Here is a 17,876-nt window from a genome sequence, read left to right as displayed (position 1 = left end):
AGTATCTCTTTCTATAGTCTTCTCCTACCTGCCTGTGGTCAGTGCCATTGCTCTATCTACCCTCTCTCTTCAAGTTTCAAACCATCCAGCAAAAAACCCCTAACAAATCTCAAGCAGACAGATTACAATTGCAATATCCAAGGAACAATTCTTGAAATTGGCCTATGGCATCAAATTTTAAGGAAAAAAACTGAAGTGTGATACTTCAGTCAATACCAAGACTGACACAGTTCAATGTACAGATGTTCAGATTGCATAAACCTTTTACTTTGTAGTTAATATGAAAGGATCTTGATAAAAGCGCTGCAGATTGCATCTTAGTAGCATTTCATCAGTGCAAATGACACCATGCTGTTCCACCCTCACTCCTGATTTCCACAAAGTGCTTCAGCTACAAAGAGGTGGTTTGATTTCCACATTTACAAGATCCTTTTCTGCATTCTTAGGGAAGGAAACAAGGCTACCAACTGACAGTAGGTGACATGATGGCTTTTGTAATGTGAGCATGGATTCCCCATGGACCAGAATGAGAACACTAAGTTATTGCATACCGACCTTTCATACATCACCGATTTCAGCCACCACTATATTGGACTATAGCTGACCTAGATACAGAATGAAAATCTCTTTTCTAAATCATACACCTTATCTCCTTTCCCCCCCATTTCTTTCTTTTCTTAAAATACATTTCTGGGGAAATAGAATTTATTGAGATGCAGTTTGAACCATGTTACTTTATATAACCCTCACTTGCACCTACATTGTGCAATCATTTGACACATCTGCTATATCAAGAACAAATCTGATTTAAGAGTTTTAATAAGAACTTGCATCAATTAATTATAACAGATTGGTGATTAGTAGTATTATTTATATGCAATATTTTTGTACCCCTTATAATGCTGATGTCTGCTTCACTGGGATTAATTATTTTCATAATTTTGTCTAAGTAGTAATATAGAAAATGTCAAAAAGGAAATTAGATTTTCACTTTCCAGACACAGAAATTTAATTAAAGCCAACTCCTCGTTGAAGGGGAATGTCCTTAGCTGGTTCTGTGATATGGCAGCAGCTCTACATGCTGCCATGTGGGAGACTAAGGCTCAGAAAGTGACTCAGGGAATATTAATCACCAGGCTTCAGAGACTAAACACATGCTGAATGTGCCACAGTTGGTCCCAGCAGGTTATTTATGGAGTATATAAGGAGCAGACAGTAATGATTTCTTATATAGGCTGCAGCTTGCACAGCCCACGTCAGAGGTGGTGCTATACTGAAAGAGACCCTCTGATCAGATAAAAACTGATGCATTAGGAAACCTCTAATTATCCAGGTATGAGAGGTCAGCTTCCCTCATGCTGGTCTCATGTAAGATAAACACCTCAAGCGCATTCCAGCTGTGAAAATCAGCATCTTCTATAGTCCATTGGACATTTTTAGGACAAACACTCAGATGTCTCCAGTCTGTGGTATTCCATAAGAAGTGGTCCACATAAAAACCACTGAACTACTGTCATTAAAAACTAAACTCCCAGCCTTGCCAAAATGTGAGCGAAGCTGGGAGCATTATTTTCTCATTTTACCTACCCTCCCTCTTTAGATCTTTTTTCTTTCATTCTTTGAATAGTCACCAACACTTCTCCTTAATGCACTGCCTCTTTTGCCTCTCTCTCAGTTCCTTCCCTCCTCTTCCCCCTATTCCCTGTATGTTATTCCTTCCTTCCAATAATCTCCATTATGCCCAAATTTCACCCAGAGTCTTCCTCACTAACTGCCCACAGACAAGAATGGGAGCACCAAGCAAGGTCATCCAGAACTTCTAAGCACCATCCAGAGACAACTGAATCTAGCAGTGATTCAAAGTGAATCTGCAGCCATGAATGAACACAAAAGTTTCTTGTTCAGAAGCTGATCCTTATTTCTTAAAAAATATGTTTTTCTGGAGAAGACAGACTTCAAGGAAATACAGTCAAAATCGTACTTGCTATAACAGCACTTCTAGGAGATGAATTAGAAAACAGCTTGAATTAAAAACTTTTCAAGCATTTGAGAGCAAAGTTGATGACTACCAAGAATCTATCACTTGATTTCATTGTTCATGCAGGCAATGATTTTTCTCAATCGGATGGCATCTTAAAAGTGACTTGCCAACCCTAAACCCACAGCAAGTGATTATTATAAGATAAAGCAACATGGGCATAAGCGGTCTCAGTCAGAATGAATACCTTTCATTTCCAAAGACAAAGTCACAGCTTTCACTGACTTCAGTTGAGACAAAAATTCACCTCCACTTCAGCTGGACGTAGAAATGATGAAAGACAGATAGACACCCCCTCTGCCTCCCCACTTTTGCCACTGTTTCAGTATGTCTATTTTACTTTAATGCTGGACATCTTATTTTATAGGACAAGAAGTTTCCTTTGAAAGTTCATTCCTAGTTGCTCTTAAAGCCAATTAATTTCTAAACAAGATTTTTTCATTATCTCCTGTCCTTCATTATTACTAGCCAGAGTAAGCCCAACGTCACTGTCATCTCCATGCAATTACAAAAGAAATATATTGCAACAGAAGAACTAGTCAGAGATAATGGAGCAAAACACCTACTGTAAGACATCTCATGCTGAATTTAATTATGGCAAGGCAGATTTTTGTGAGGATCACATAGTATGATTTCCCTGTAGTTGTTCCCAGAGAATAATCCAATGCCTGCCTCAAATATACCATGGGATCAACCTCTGTTTGTTCTACAGATTTTGAGGTTGTTTAGATACGGAGTTGGCAATCTGCTGCTACAGAAACCGAGCAAAGACTTGAGGGAACAAACCCCAGACATAGCTGCTCGAACTTCGGTCAACACTAAAAATGGAAATGAAGGCGCTGTTGTGACTTCTAACTATGTCCTTTGAGCCAGCCTCATGTGCCTATGCTAGTAAAGGAACACAAAAAACCACTTGATCCACTGTTGGTTCATGTTTATTTTATGCCCACGGTGAAGGGAGAATAAGGAAAACCATAAAAAGTTCCTCAGGAAACTGCTGCAAATTCAAGTAACTCTTGAGAGCAAAAATCGGGTTTATCTATATGCTTTTGGTTCCCTTCTCTGTCAAAGTCTGGTTACAATATACTTGTAATCACTTGAATGAAGTCAGGTTAGCCGCACCTACTAGACCAGGGTAGAAAGCAGTCTAGCTCTATTCTCTGAGAAGCTTCCAGCAATTTTAAGAAATAATAGTGGAAGTGAACGATCTTTTGTCAACAAGGCTGTCTCCTCCAGGGACTGCACAGAGCTCTGCCACTTGTTCAGCGTACATACAGTCTTATAGAAAAAAGTCATTACTCACATATTGACCGAAAGTTAAAAAGAGGGAAATTAGAGGAATCTACTTCTAAAACACTTTAGGAGTGAAAAAGAAGCAATATGCTCATTGGAAAAGCAATGTAATGAAACTGACTGCACCTGGGTTCCAGCATAAAGTGTCAGTGATCTCTTGTGTAACCTCTATGTGATTTCTTGCCTCTGCTTCTCATCCCATGTTTTAACTACACAAATAGTAAGCCCAAAGGGATGGACGTTGCCTCTTACTAAGAAATATATACAGCAATGTCAATGGAGTATGCTGAAACTACCATAATGTGCATAATAAAATAGTAATGGTAATAGTATGTATAAACACTATAAATAGGATAGTAATAGTAACAGTAACGGTATGAATATGAAGAAGGGAAATAATCCCTAATACTTATTCTGCCCATAATACACAGGAAAGATACGATCAGAACTAATGAGTAGACTGAACCATCTGACATCCTAAAAAGGGAAATGATCTAAGGTTCACTTTCATCAAACCAGTGCATGTGTCTACTAGCCTGGATAATCTGCTTTTTAAGAAGAACTTTTCAGGATTGATAAGAAAAGGGTTTCCTCCTCTGTAACACCCTTCACCACCGCAGTCCTTGCGTTCCCTCTGCTGAAGGAGTAACCAGCTTCCCCTTGGGGATAATAAAAAGAAGCAGCTTACTGGGCATGCAACCCCTCTTTAGACTAGACAGTAGGGTTCAGCCATGGTAAATTAATGATAGAAAGAGTCCAGGAAAAAGGAAAAAAAAAATCAGTCATTGCCAAATGCTCTTCCAAAAGATGCTCTTAGATCCCTTTAAGAACAGGAAAAAACATGATTGTATATCTGCATTTTCCCTGTCATGGGCAATGCTGGAAAAAGAAAACTGCAATAGAACTGTCACTGCAAATTCTCTGAAAACTGTAATTGCTTGTTTATTAATTCCTCAGAGTGGAAAAAACCTCTTCTAAGATGTACAATACACAAAAAATAAAAAGCATTTCTCCAGCCTCCTACACCTGCCTCTGTACACTCAGATATTTCATACCAACAAGAAATTAGAAAAAGTTTATAGCTGTCAAGAACATAATGCCCTCTAAATATTAAACTTAAGGAGCATTTTGAAGAACTTCTTAAAACTGCAAATGTGTGTGCCTTGAATCCCTTTTATTTTGTTCCTCTAATAATACACTGCCATTTCCTGCATTTTCTGATTTCCTAAGTTACCTCGAATATTTTTAAGAAGGGTTATTGGCAAACACAGATTTCAGAAACTGCTGACGTATTGAGTCTTCACACCAGGTAAATCTTTTTTCTTGTATCAACTGGTGCTCTCTTCCATTTTAGGCCCCACTAAACTACCTCTGCATCCTCATTACATTCTTGAGAAGGCTCTGTTCATAGATCTGCTTTCACTAACCTCCACTTTAAAAGCCCCTTGCACACAAACACCTTCCTAAATATAATGGAGATTTTTTCTGTAACAGAAAAGATTCAAACACACTCTTTGGAGTGATCAAATCAAATGCAGTTTCCCTCCTTCCTTTGATTTGCAAACTTTGCTTAGGCTACCTATTTATTCTCCCGTTTTCTTTTTGAGTACTAGGATTTTGAAAGATGATTCAGAGATTCACCACTGCAATGACATCCTCCATAGGAGTAAGAACATACTGCTATTATACAAATAGCATGTAACGGGTATAAAAAAATTAATCTTAATACATATGCGTCCTCAATCATTCCCCAGAAGGTTTCTTGCAATGGAACATGGCTCTTAAGGTACTTTATTATACTTTAAAGCTTTAGTCCTTTTTATTAGCAGTTCCATACACAAACTGATGGTAATTTCACTTATTTATTTATATTATCTGTGTGGTAAAATCAGATTACTTGCAGATACAATAGTGCTTTACAGTCATCAGGAGAACTGCGTTTTTTATCTGGATTCCTTTAAAATACATCATGCATATGATTACTTGTAAGAAATAAACTGATGCAAAGACATTTTTGCAAAGTGCCTACAGCAGTGTAAAACCTTGCCTTTCCTTGGCTTCACCAACTTTTCTTCTACCAAAGATCTGTGAAAGTTTATTTTACCCTGTGGACCAAGACCCATAGTGCTGTAATGCTATTTTAAAAATGAAGCGGTGTTCATAGAAAGAGTAGTGTTTAAATGGAGTAATACACTGTATATTTGTATACAATTCCTGCTTTGAGGTAATGCTATGAGATTCTTTGCCCTGCACAGTAACTAAATAACCATAAATGATCTTTCATGCATATGCAAATCTGTCCCTCTAAGCACCTTATTAATTATTTCAAAGATACTTGGAGGTCACCATTCATGGAAATTTCTATGCATGAAGCCTCATTAATACAAGACACCATACAGAGAGATGGGATAGATTTTTGTTGCCATTTAACAAGGGCAGAGAGAGTATAATCTGTAATGTTTACTTTTTTATTTTAATGACCAATGAAATCCAGCCAGCTCCTCTCTATAAGTCCTTGCTCTGAGCTGATACAGTGGGTTTGAAGGAGGGGGCTGCTGCCACACTGCTCTGAACAGCTAATCCTGTCAATGCACCAGTTACCGTGCGCAGAGCTCTGGTCCTCAGCGCTGCCTGTTCTCAGCTGGAGTAGCTCTGCCTGGCACTAGATTAGCAGCTAAATGCTAAGGAATTGATGTTGCTCTTCCAAAAATCACAGCAATGACACATTTGGTGTTGGAGCAAAGTGAAGCTATGGCATTATCAAGGTGATCTATGATAGCTCATCAGCTGAGATGATAACCTTCTTCCAAACACCTATCATCTCCTGCTTAATTAGGCCACTTAACAGAAGTCAAAAGAAAACAAGGATGTAACCGCACAAAATACCTGAATACAATAACAAAATGCATCTTCTGGTATATCTGTGCCAGGAAGCAAAAATTAAACCTACTTGAGAAACACTGTTTATGTGAAATCCCTAGATCCTTTCCAGCTCAAGTTATCATACACATGTGATAACACTGATCTTGTCTGTCACAGTGACCCTTTGCTGTAGCAGCTGCTGTTTATTTTTATTCTTTGTGTGTCTGGTGCTTTCACCTCTAGATTGATCCAATAGAAGATATAAAAAACTTGCTATATTGGTACATTCCCTTGATAAAAATCGGGAACAGTGAGTCAAATGTTAATGGAAACTGCAGGCTATGTTCATTATGTTATCTCTATTTTGAAAAACACTAGAATGAACAGAACTAATTGGAAGTGCAAACAATTTAAATACGCTTAATTACAAAACCAAACCCTCCTGTACAGTTCTAGGGCAATGTGTGCACATATGCCTTGAAGAAATGGACTAGTTTTTAAGGAAATACTTGAAAATGGAAAAGCAAAATAATTTTTACCAAATCCAAACTTGGAACGCTAGCATTTTCTGTTCAAGACACCATAAATACTACTTCAGTATAAGTCTGTGATGTTTAAAAATACATGTATTAATACAGACTGTTTTGATCTGTCTCTGCAACCTGCTCACCTACCATAACATAAATCTCATTACACTAAATACAACTTTGTTTTGTATTCCTTTTAGAAGCAGGCTCAAATCAACATCTAACCTTTCAATAAAGCTCAGATGCAATATATTTTGCTTTGAGACATGCTCTGTTAGAGATAACACTTATTAAACAAACATTGCCACAGAAAAGTCTTTTCTTGGCATGTCCCATGGTATTCATTCCAGTCAAGGAGAAATAATTTTAGGCTTCACTGAGGTAATTAGAGAAAGTTGTGTCAAAGAGTTCTTTATCATCCTCACATGTAAATACAACTGCAAATTGCAGTTGCAAAAATGAAGATTCTGAACTGTAGATCGCAAAAATACAATCTTATACTATTCAGTTGGAATGCCATGATAAGTGGATAAGAAAATCACATGATACTTTTCTGAATGCTTCTTAATTGAAGTCATCGCTGATGAAAGGTGCTGGATCCATAGCTATGAAGGAGGCTAAATTTCTTTGTAGCTGAACAGTAAGAGAGAAGGCAACTCAGGCATTCTTCTTCTTCACGAGCATGATGCAACTCACCTCATGACTTTCTCAAAGGACAAAAAGTAGTCACCAGTTCTGAACTAAAATGTAAGCTAATTCTAGAAACCAGTAAATCTCTTGCATACCAGAAAGTCAGGTTCAGGTAGCTGCAGAATTGAACCAGTGAAGTTACAACTGCACTGATAAGATTCTTCATCCTACAAAGCAATCTGAAAGATAATGCTTACAAATGCTTTTATTGATACAGAACTGATAACACAACAAGGAGAACTGCCAGAGGTAGCAATCAATTTTAGGTGCATATGGAATATTATTTAAAACCACAAATACTCAGAGACTGTGATTGAGAACCTCACCAACTCAAAGCTCACCAGCACAGTATAAAGTCAGTGCTTCTTAGAGACAGCCAGGCTGGCTGGCTCTGAGCACGCAGGTATGCCTAGACAGCACCACACACCTCTGTGCAGAGATACCAGCACAGCTCCTGAACTAGTATTTGTCTTCAGCAGCCTGACAGAAGTGGCAAAGAGTCTGACCTATGTCCTATATGGACACAACTATACGTCCTTCCCTTCAGCATCACGATTCGGCTCTCGGTCAAGAATCTCTGTACTGCAAAGCACTGCACTGAGCTGTGCCTAAACTATGCACTTCACTGGCACAGGGCAGCACCCCTGCAGGGATTTTTCCAAGAAACATTCTTCCTAACTGGACAACAGAGAGAAAATTTATTGCAATTGTATTATTATTACTATTACTACTACTTGTAGTACTACTTTAATGTATAGTATTATGAAACTAACTTTCCAATTTGAGGAGTTCTGAAACTCTGAATAAGATTAGCAGTATTTTAGCATTTCCACATTTAGGTATTTTAACACTTTAAGTACAACACAGCTGAGTCTAGAATGGCAGCAATAGCTGCTTTTTCATTCACAACAGAACCCTATCTCATTTGAATAGCAGAAGTACAGTCCTCCTTTGTACAATCTTTAAGGTCTTCCTTTCTTAGGCCCTTCTCACCTCTCAAAGACTGAAATTATATCTTTGAGCACTTCAGCTCTGTCTTCTTGCGTTTTCTCCTCATCCCATCCCTTCTCTGCTTCTACCGCTCAATTCCAATAGTGTTCAACACACAGAATAAAACTTCTACACAGAAAAACTAGAGTCGCAAGACACACAGAAAAATCCCAGTACAAGTTTTGTGCAGCATGACTAGCAAAGGGTTTTCAGACGGCAGAGGTGGGAGGGCCACCAGTTTAATACAGCAGCCTGAACTGGAGGAAGCACTGTGACACTCGCCATGGCTGCAGGGAGGCCCACAAGAGAGGAGAAAGACAAGTGGCATGCTGCCCCACTGGGATAACTCATTAACCTAAGGAGCCAACAGGAGAACAGGGAAGAGAACTGATAAATGGGGTGGAAAGGGGTGGATTCATCTCAAGAAGCTAATTAATTTGTGTGGGTGGAGAAAATGGATTAACTTTGGGAGAAGCAAGGAGGGAGGCTGAGAGTACAGACTGACCACACAGTACTATAGTAATGTAAAGGTAAGAGCACCAGGTAGAAAGTTCCTGTTAGGCTCCTCATGACAAGTTTTCTCACACAACATTAAAAAGTGTTTTGTGCAGTATGACATCAGTGTGTAAATGCAGCAGCAGAGCAAACTGTTGGGGGAAGGAAAATGAGACCTGGCAAGCCAGCACATAAACAGCAATTCTAATGAAATATGAACTGATGACCACTGCTAGATTGCTCCTGAAGCAATTAAGAATAAGTAATTTTAAATGGTTCTGACTACTGTACTTTCAATATCCGCAAAGCACACCCTCTCATTAAGTAAATGCCACTCTCCTAAGAAATTTTGTCAATTTTTCTCCCATCTAGTGATTTGAAACTTATTTGTCAGCCATTCAGGTAACCAGGCAAACCCATCTTCTATGCAGCTTCTAATATGTTGGAAAATGATTCTCATACCACTACACAGCACTTGTGACAAACATATATCAACATATGCAAATTTAGCAACTGAAAAAATAAATTCTAATCTATTTCTTCACTGCAAAATTTTGAAGAATTTTGCAGTTCATGAGCCAGTGTAATGAAATCAATTCTCAAAACACATCTTTCAGATTCAGTGTAAGCTTTGTTTAGTTAAGTCAAACTTTGTTTCCTACTCAGGTAAAACAGATAATCTACAGCCTTCTCAGGGTTGTAGATTACATTTGCAGATCTGCATTTCACTCAATGAGGTGACAATTAGTACCAATAACTTCATCAACAGGAAGGCTATTTGAAATTCCTATTGCAGTCCTTTTTTATTAGTACTTGAAGACAGGCCAAGAAAGTTAAAAAGTTCCTGAATTTGAAATTCAATGTGGAGGTCAAGGTGTTTTTTCTTTAACCAGAAGTGTAGCCCTTCATGATTACCAAATAGTAATGTGAAGAAAGTATGCACTTCTTTTTAAAAAAACATCCTTTGTAACCCAGTTAATTCACCAGTTTACATGCTCAACAAGACCCACTTCAGTATTAAAATATTTTCTCCATGAAATGAAACAACTTCTATGAAAACAGTATAATTCCACAGATATACTCAAAACTAACAGATGATTAAAAAAATCTTGCCCTGAAATCAAAATAATATAAATTCTTAAAAAGAAAATTAGCCGAAACATACCTACGCAAGGGAGGGAATAGCCCAGCTCCGGGTCATGGATGAACTGACGGTCATTCAGCATAGTCACACAGTACAAGTGGAAACAGTCGAGGCAAATGACGTGACGGTGCACACACTGGAACACAAGCACAGGGCTCCTGTTAAAAACAAAACAGTGAAAATGACAAACAAGGAATGGACTGAACTCCACAAAAAGCTTTATTTCAAACTTCTAATTTTATAATAATTTTTCTTTAGTAGTACACAAGATTATTATGTACATAAACGAGAATTTAGCCTGGCATATTGCAGCAGTTTTAAAGAAAGGTGGTACCTACCATTAGTCAGATGCGACGAAAAGGAAATAAGTTTCTACTGAAAGTTGAAACTTTACTGAAAACTGGAGCCTAAAGCAAGAAAAGTGCTTTAGTAACAGAAATCCTTTGTATGAGGTGAGGTAAGATGGTAAAATATCAAATGGTGTTAGATAGAATTAAATAGAAATGTGACCAGCTAGGAAAGCTAAATAGGACTTTGTGAAGACCACCCTGAGCCTTCAGCCTCTAAAGGCAGCCATTGGAATGCTACATTGAGGGCATTCCCTTAGCAATGTAATTCAGCTTCTGGTCAGAGGTATGGGAATCAATTTGGAAGCAAGCCAACTAAACTTCAATGCTATATATAAATACCTACACGCGTGTTAAAGAAGAAATTCCCCCTATAGCCAATACACTTAGTGGAGGCTGGAGCTGATCAGCCTCCAGGTATCTACATTAGGGTGAGCTAAATCACCCACTTGGCTTCATTTTCTGTATGGACTAAATCTTCATGGACAATTATGGAAGCTCAGTTACCCCCCATACATGCAGACACCTACACGGAGACAATTAAATATGGGTATGCCAAGCTTGACAAGATACTGCTTGTGGAGATGCAGAGAGGTATCACTTGGAAAAAGTGAGGGACCAGCAATTTTACTCCTGAGCTGGCCTGCCTTCAGAAAACTTCCAGCAGTAGCTGCAGCAAGGAGAGGCAGTGTCTCCCAAAATCCTGCTCAGGACCAGCACACTGGAGGTGAAGGAGAAAATGAGTAAGATAGGAAGTATTACATACACATGAAATGTGTCTTCACTGCAGGAACACAGTGACAAACGTAATGAGATTGCTCTAATATAAGCTAACTTCTGCTAACTCCTGATGGACATAACTGTCAACTCCAAAATAATGACTGTGGCCCCTTTGAAAAGTGTATGTGTTCTGTAATTGTCATACGATACTGCTTGCTTATCTTTTCTCCTTGAGAGAAAAGATACCAACCTCAAGTATCAAAATTGGAAAAATAGAGATGCATTAAGCTGAAAAGAACAGTGAGATTCCCACTCAAATGCTGAAATACTTAACTCCTTTTTTTTATCTGCAAGCAAACACAGGTAGAAATGTGTTAAATGTTCCTTTTTTTTTAATAACTAAGATGAAGGAGATTTATTTTTAAAAATAAAAGGAGGAATTCTTATATATTCACTGTACTCCAGGAGATGGATATTAAAATACAACATCAAATACAGCAAGTCTTGTGATAAAATCATTAGTTAGCAATACAGCTATAGCTTCTATAAATCCTGCTAGATGATGCTTTGAAAACCCACTGAAATAGTAAATCACCAAGCCTTCAATATGTGAATACAGCTCCAAAATGTAATCAATAATAATTTCAGATACTCTATATAAGCATTTAATCTTCCATGAGAATATGCTTTAGAGTTGCACATACTATAGAATTCATGGCAGTGTGTTGGTATCTCCAAAAATATAATCTCTGTGTTTTAAGGATTTTGTTGAATAAAGCAGCTTAAAAACTGAATTAAATAAAACCTCCCTATTACTAATCCTTATTAGTTGCCCACTTGCTGTTCTGAATGTAACAAACAATAATTTTGAAAAGACAGCTGTAAGGCAAAATGAGAAGCTGATCTGTATCATTTTAGCTCTGGATGGTCCCAAAATCATTATAGAGAGCTAGAGGAGCAGTTATTTTGTCCCAAAGGTGCAAAAGTCCCCATGGCTCACCAATCAAATGTAAATTCAAGAAATCTTCCTGAAATGCACATATAATCAAATCTGCCTATGGCTTTAATGGATCTCTCTCTTTTAGTGTTAATGCTCATTTTTAGTGCTTCAGTACCTGAGTATCTTTAGTTTCATGGGAAGCTCCCTGGATCTAAATTCACACCTCTCTGATCTTCATTTCAAAGACACAATATATCTTGCGTGTGAGCAGAGATCCACAAGAGAAAGCTATCAAAAGCTGAGCATCTTAAAAATCCCAGGTCAGAAATGAAAATGGCATTATTAAGACTTACACCTAAACTTGTACAAAACCAAGACTAACAGCACTTCATTATACAAATGAATTACTACAGTTAGATACTAATGTAAATTATTTTGTGATAATCAATTTTGTTTCTTAATATATTAATTTTTTTTAAAATCAAATTATATTCTTCTGAAAGGGCACAGCCATATACGTACACATTTAAAATGCATCTTTAGGAACAACATTAATGTTCAAATGTGTTATCTTTTTAACACTATCAGACTCATAAACAATGCATACAAACTAGATAAAAGTCTGGGTTCTGACTGTGTCTGAATGTGTGTCAGAAAGCTTAGCTTTCACAGCTATTACACTGCCTGATAATTCTGCAGCCCACAGTATCTGTGTCATAAGGCTTTGACAAACTCAATCTGTATGCAATGCAGATTTATCCAAATTCATTTGGCACTGGAACAGTCACTGCATTCCAACATTTGGAGATTTTGCATCAAAAGAAAGCACTTCTAGTTTAAAATAGAGATAAAAGTATTGTTCCTGAGATCAGTAAAGATGAAGATGTATAGACAATGTTCATAATGCCCAGGTGAAGCTAGTAAATACTCACTTAGGATATCCCCAAGGGTTATTAATAGAAACCTTGCTTGAACCAAACACAATTTATTTTAGAAAAGAGCACTATGAAAGTCAAAAAATTTGCCATATAGTGTAACAAGGGCCCTTGCTCAATCTAACATAACAGTCGAGTAATGTAAATCTGATGTACATTTTAGAAGGTATTTCATAGGTTCCATTTACATAATGTGTTTGGCTGAATTAGAGGCTTCATGAGAATAATATATAAGAAAAATGTTTCTCATAGCAAGGGATAAATTGGTCCTTTTTGTTCGCCAATTAGGAATGTAACCACTTTTAAAAATTGAAAATCCAACATTACGATGCATCACAGAAAATTTCCATAATAAGTCACTCGCTCCTGTGCTCTGATTCCTTTTCATTAGAATTCTATCAGCATGCATTTACTTAAATGAAAAAGAAAAGAGTACCTAAATGTTTCTGCTTCATGCTATTACTGTTGGATAACTGTGTGGCACAACAACAGCACGGTTGGAAGCGCTATCTGGTCTGTACGCTCCTTCCTCCTTCTCTAACTGGGAAGCAGCAAGACTGCAACAGTATACTGGCTAGATAAAGATAGGGAGATTTGATCTTGTTTAGATAAGAAAACCACTGGGAAATAAATTGTTCTAGTATATCCCAAAATCTCATGACGGTTATTAACGTACTGAGAGTGAGTCCAAAGGCTATGAATGTGAGGGGCTACTCAGCATAAGGAATTATTTGCAGACATGCAGTGGATTAACTTGTACATCTTTCAACACCTACTGAAGAAAAATGTGGGGCAATTTGTCCCCTCCTTGGTCTTATCCTTCATATTTTGAAAAAAAGCTTTACTGAGTAAAGGTTAAACAACACACCACATATATCAGTCCATTACTTTTTAGAAAATATGAGTAGCCACAGTCTGAAGCACTTTGGACCAAGGAATATTTGTAAGCCTGTAGAAATCTGTGAAAAACACGTTGGACAAATCTGCGAAACCCCCTCGAGGTCATTTCTAGGTGACAGTTGGATTTTTCTCACCTCAATCTCAAAATCTTAACCAAATAATAATAAAAAAAACCTTAGCAGATGTCTATAAGGCTGCCTTGCTGTGATTACAGTCAGTGAAGCAAAAATAGCCATTTGGGATTCATTTCTGTGCAGTAAATAAATCTGAATACACACAGCTATATCACAGCCTTTAACCCCACCTATGAGTGCCATATTTATCATAACACACTTAAATAAATCTGAATACACACAGCTATATCACAGTGCCATATTTATCATAACACACTTCCGCATTTCTAATACATTTTTCCACGTTGGCAATCTTCCTGAACTTCAAAAAGCTTTCTATATAAGTACCATTAAATCATTTCATTTCTAAATGGATCTCTATGCCATTCCAAAATGAATCTTTGTTAACTCACAGGTCAGATCAATAAGCACCATTCAAGAAAAGACGAATTGCTGAATCAAATGTGTAAAAAAAAAGAAATTATGGAAAATATAAACTTTGGTGACATAGACACTAGAAGCACTCTCCTACTTAATAAACAAAGTAATTAAACAGAAATACTGTCCTTGAGCAACACTGAATCCATTTTGGCTCTACACTTGTAGCAGAACAAAATTACAATGCCTAAATAGGCCAAATTATTCATCCATCACATGGCTTCCTCAAAGAACTGTATGTAGGAAGAGTATAGTCTTCTAATTCTGGTGACACATCTGTTTTTCCTGTCTACTGCATACAGTCCACGGTCTTAGTCAAAACTATTGAAAAAATTGCCTGTTTATAACATTTTAAGTGCATGGTTTTCTTACCATGAAAATACTTCCAAGTACTTCAGTTAGAGTAGATTACTAAATTCCATTAGAAAGATTCTAGTATTTATATAAAATATAAATATAGAAAATATAGAAAAATTACCACAGTGATTTCTGTTTTAGAAATGAGGCAGTTTGGAGGAAAGTATAGCAACAAATCCTGCCTGTTAATGAGCAATAAGCTATTATAGATAAATAGAAACAGTGACCTAGCAATTGCAGACAACCTGTAAGTAACAGTGCAGGCCACTAAATATTTAGACAAGGGTAAGCATTTGAAATGGGTATCAAGACCTTACAAAAGAAAAGAAACAATGATAAAGTGCTAAGAAAGAAATCTCACTGGTATGACTTTGCAGTCAAGAATCCATCTTTCATGGACTTTTAGGAACACACAAGAAGTATATCCCTGCTTTGCCCTTCTTAAGGGATGAAAATAAATCTTTATATAGACTGTGCCAATTAAAAAAAAACAGTATATATAAATACAGTATTCTCAGAAAACTGAAACAACCAAAAAAGTTCTGGGTTTGTGCCTCTGATCATTTGCCACATAACCCATCAAAGGTCATAAAGTGAAGGTTATGAACAGCAAGAGACATCACCGTGCGAGCTTAAATTTTCTGGCTGTGCTTCTGTATAAAAATGTATTCTGACCCACAGCTGTTAACTTAAAGGGGCATTGAAAAGTGAAAGCTGACCTACTTTCTCCTCTATTATGTTACATGTTTTCCTCTAAAACGTGCTTTCATGTTTCTTATTCCTGTTGGAAAGCAGTGCCAAGAGGCCAGAACCCAGAAACAGCCCGACAGTAATAAATCAGAATACAAGAGGGAAGAACAGGCACACTTAAAATCAGCACACATGATGGCAAGCGCCCCTTTCAGCGGTGCTGCTGGGAACTCTGTTGTTAGGGGGTTTTTTTCATGCTATGAAATAACACACAATACTGCCTGTAAAATCTGTGATAACTGTGGCAGGCAACAGCACCTGCCTCCTGATGACACAGGCAAGGGAATTCTATGTTACATGTACTGGTACATTCATATTAGTAGCCAGCATTAGATATGTGCTATGCTTGCTTACTCAGACATGCCTTGTCTGGGCTCTGTGTTCAGACACAATGACCACCCTTGGCACTAACACCTGAATCTTTCGGTATCAAGGAACGGACAGAGATTGTGCTGGAGAGGAAACTTTTCCTGTAATCTATCAGACTAGCTGTCTACAGTGCTCTCCCGCACAGCAAATAACTAATAAATCAGTCATGCTTTGAAAGAAGATCAGTAGAACCTGCTCCTTTTCCTTCATTTGTGCTTTTAAAACCTCATTAATGCTCCACTGGAGAGAAAAGGAAAATACCTCAGTAATGGAAGCAAAAGATGACAAACGTGAACTAAGGAAGCAGCTCACAAACTGCCTTCACCCAAGCCCTGATGCCATTTGACAGTGGGAACATGAGAACAACCAATGGCACAGTCTAAGTGTGAAATGTCTTTGCTTTTCACAGAGCATGGATATGGTTCTTCAGAGCTCAGGGACCCTTGGATCTGCTCTATTCTGCCCAGCAATCCCCTGGGAGCTCAAAGACTGCCCTGGCATCAGGCTCACTATATTTTATAGATGTATGAACTGCATTTGGAAGTAAGACCATAATAATCAGTAGGAACACATTAGGAATGGCAGAGCAACCTCCTTAAATGTTAACTCAGAACCTCTATATTTTGCTGAGCACCAGGTTACTGTGAACCAATTCCTCCATACTGGCTCTTTTGCATGCAATGACCTCTTGGACCTCTTGACCTATGTCACTTGTAGCCTCCCCTGTTGCCACTGAAGGGTGGCAAAGGCTTCTTTCCTGGATTTAAGCTGGCTCAGAGTTGACTTTCTTCTCCCCCGAGGCAGCACCCAGCCCTCAGCAGCACAGGCAAAACTGCACATCGTGGGCAGCCCACACCAGGCACACACTCCCTTTTGCCCAAAGAGCCTCCCTTTCCCAGGCTGCTAACTTTCTAACTAGAGATACTTGACTTTGACAGTCTAGAGACCTACAGTCAGAAATCAGCCTAGTTTGGTTTTCAGAAAAAATATAATCATCAAGGTAACTGATGAAGTAGAGGAATGAGGGAGTTTCACAACAAGAGAAGGAAGGGCTAACTCTGCCTACACAAGCAGACCCATGTGATCCTTCAGTAATTAAAGATGAATAAATAGAAAAAGTCAAACTGCCTTTGTACCCTACTGGCCTCTTATTCCCCTGACTGTTTGCTGAGGATTCCATTGATTTCTTCCAAGGTTTTAAACCTTATTTAGTCTTACTGCCCACATCAATGCTAGTAAAATTAACATTGTCAGCAAATGTTCTTATGCCACTGGAATGCAACTGTCTAAGCTGTTAAATTGTTAGAATGAGCCCTGGCATGGTTTTAGGCTTTCCAAATAGCAAAGTCCAAAACAGCTCCTGGGCATAGTCCAGAGGTTACCATGTGCTGTCTCCAACAGGCAACAGCAATCTCCATGTGGCCACTCTGCTTTAACAACTAAGGGAGCTTAATAGTGCAGTTTTATGGTAGAACAGCATTATTCTGGGACCAAAGCTTACTGCAATATCCTCTGTTTTCTTATTTTTAGACTCATACCTCCACTCCCAAAACCAAACCTTTTGAGATAGCCTGCAAAAATTATGTTGTCTATAAATACATTACATAGAAGATAAGTTTCCCAACAGGTAAGACAAGACAGAATCATGACCCCTTTTTATTTTCATTCTTGTGGATGCTGAAATCCATGAAAGACACAGGAGGGAAAGAATACTGGATATCATCTTGAGGGAGGCTGTCACATTATCTTCTTCATTCCCTGGGACTCCAGGCAGGACTAGGACTGTTGGATACAGCATGTGTCCATTGTGTAAATTTCAGAAATTTCAGTTATTCCCTTCCAGTTAGCTTTGAAAATACACTCTGGTGCACAAACTTTAAGACTGAGTCTCTTAATATGTATAGAAGAAAAGATTGGAAAACAAGGTAAGGTAGAAAAGGGGGTAGGGGGAGAGGAAAGAAAGATCTA

The 17,876-nt window shown here is 38.0% G+C and overlaps 1 protein-coding gene across 1 annotated transcript in view; it reads right to left on the bottom strand.

The window, feature by feature from the left end:
- The window catches only part of PARK2 (parkin RBR E3 ubiquitin protein ligase), a 622,540-nt gene that overhangs the window by 273,878 nt on the left and 330,786 nt on the right, over positions 1–17,876 (bottom strand). Inside the window, exon 9 of the mRNA XM_014950502.1 lies at positions 10,061–10,197. Coding sequence (XP_014805988.1) covers positions 10,061–10,197 — 137 coding nt within the window. The remainder of the gene's footprint in view (positions 1–10,060; positions 10,198–17,876) is intronic.

This window comes from Calidris pugnax, unplaced genomic scaffold (assembly GCF_001431845.1).
Source record: "Calidris pugnax isolate Ruff unplaced genomic scaffold, ASM143184v1 scaffold24, whole genome shotgun sequence".
Taxonomy (NCBI): domain Eukaryota; kingdom Metazoa; phylum Chordata; class Aves; order Charadriiformes; family Scolopacidae; genus Calidris; species Calidris pugnax.
The sequence above is the reverse complement of the archived record's forward strand: the minus strand, read 5'-3'. Positions and strand labels throughout refer to the sequence as shown.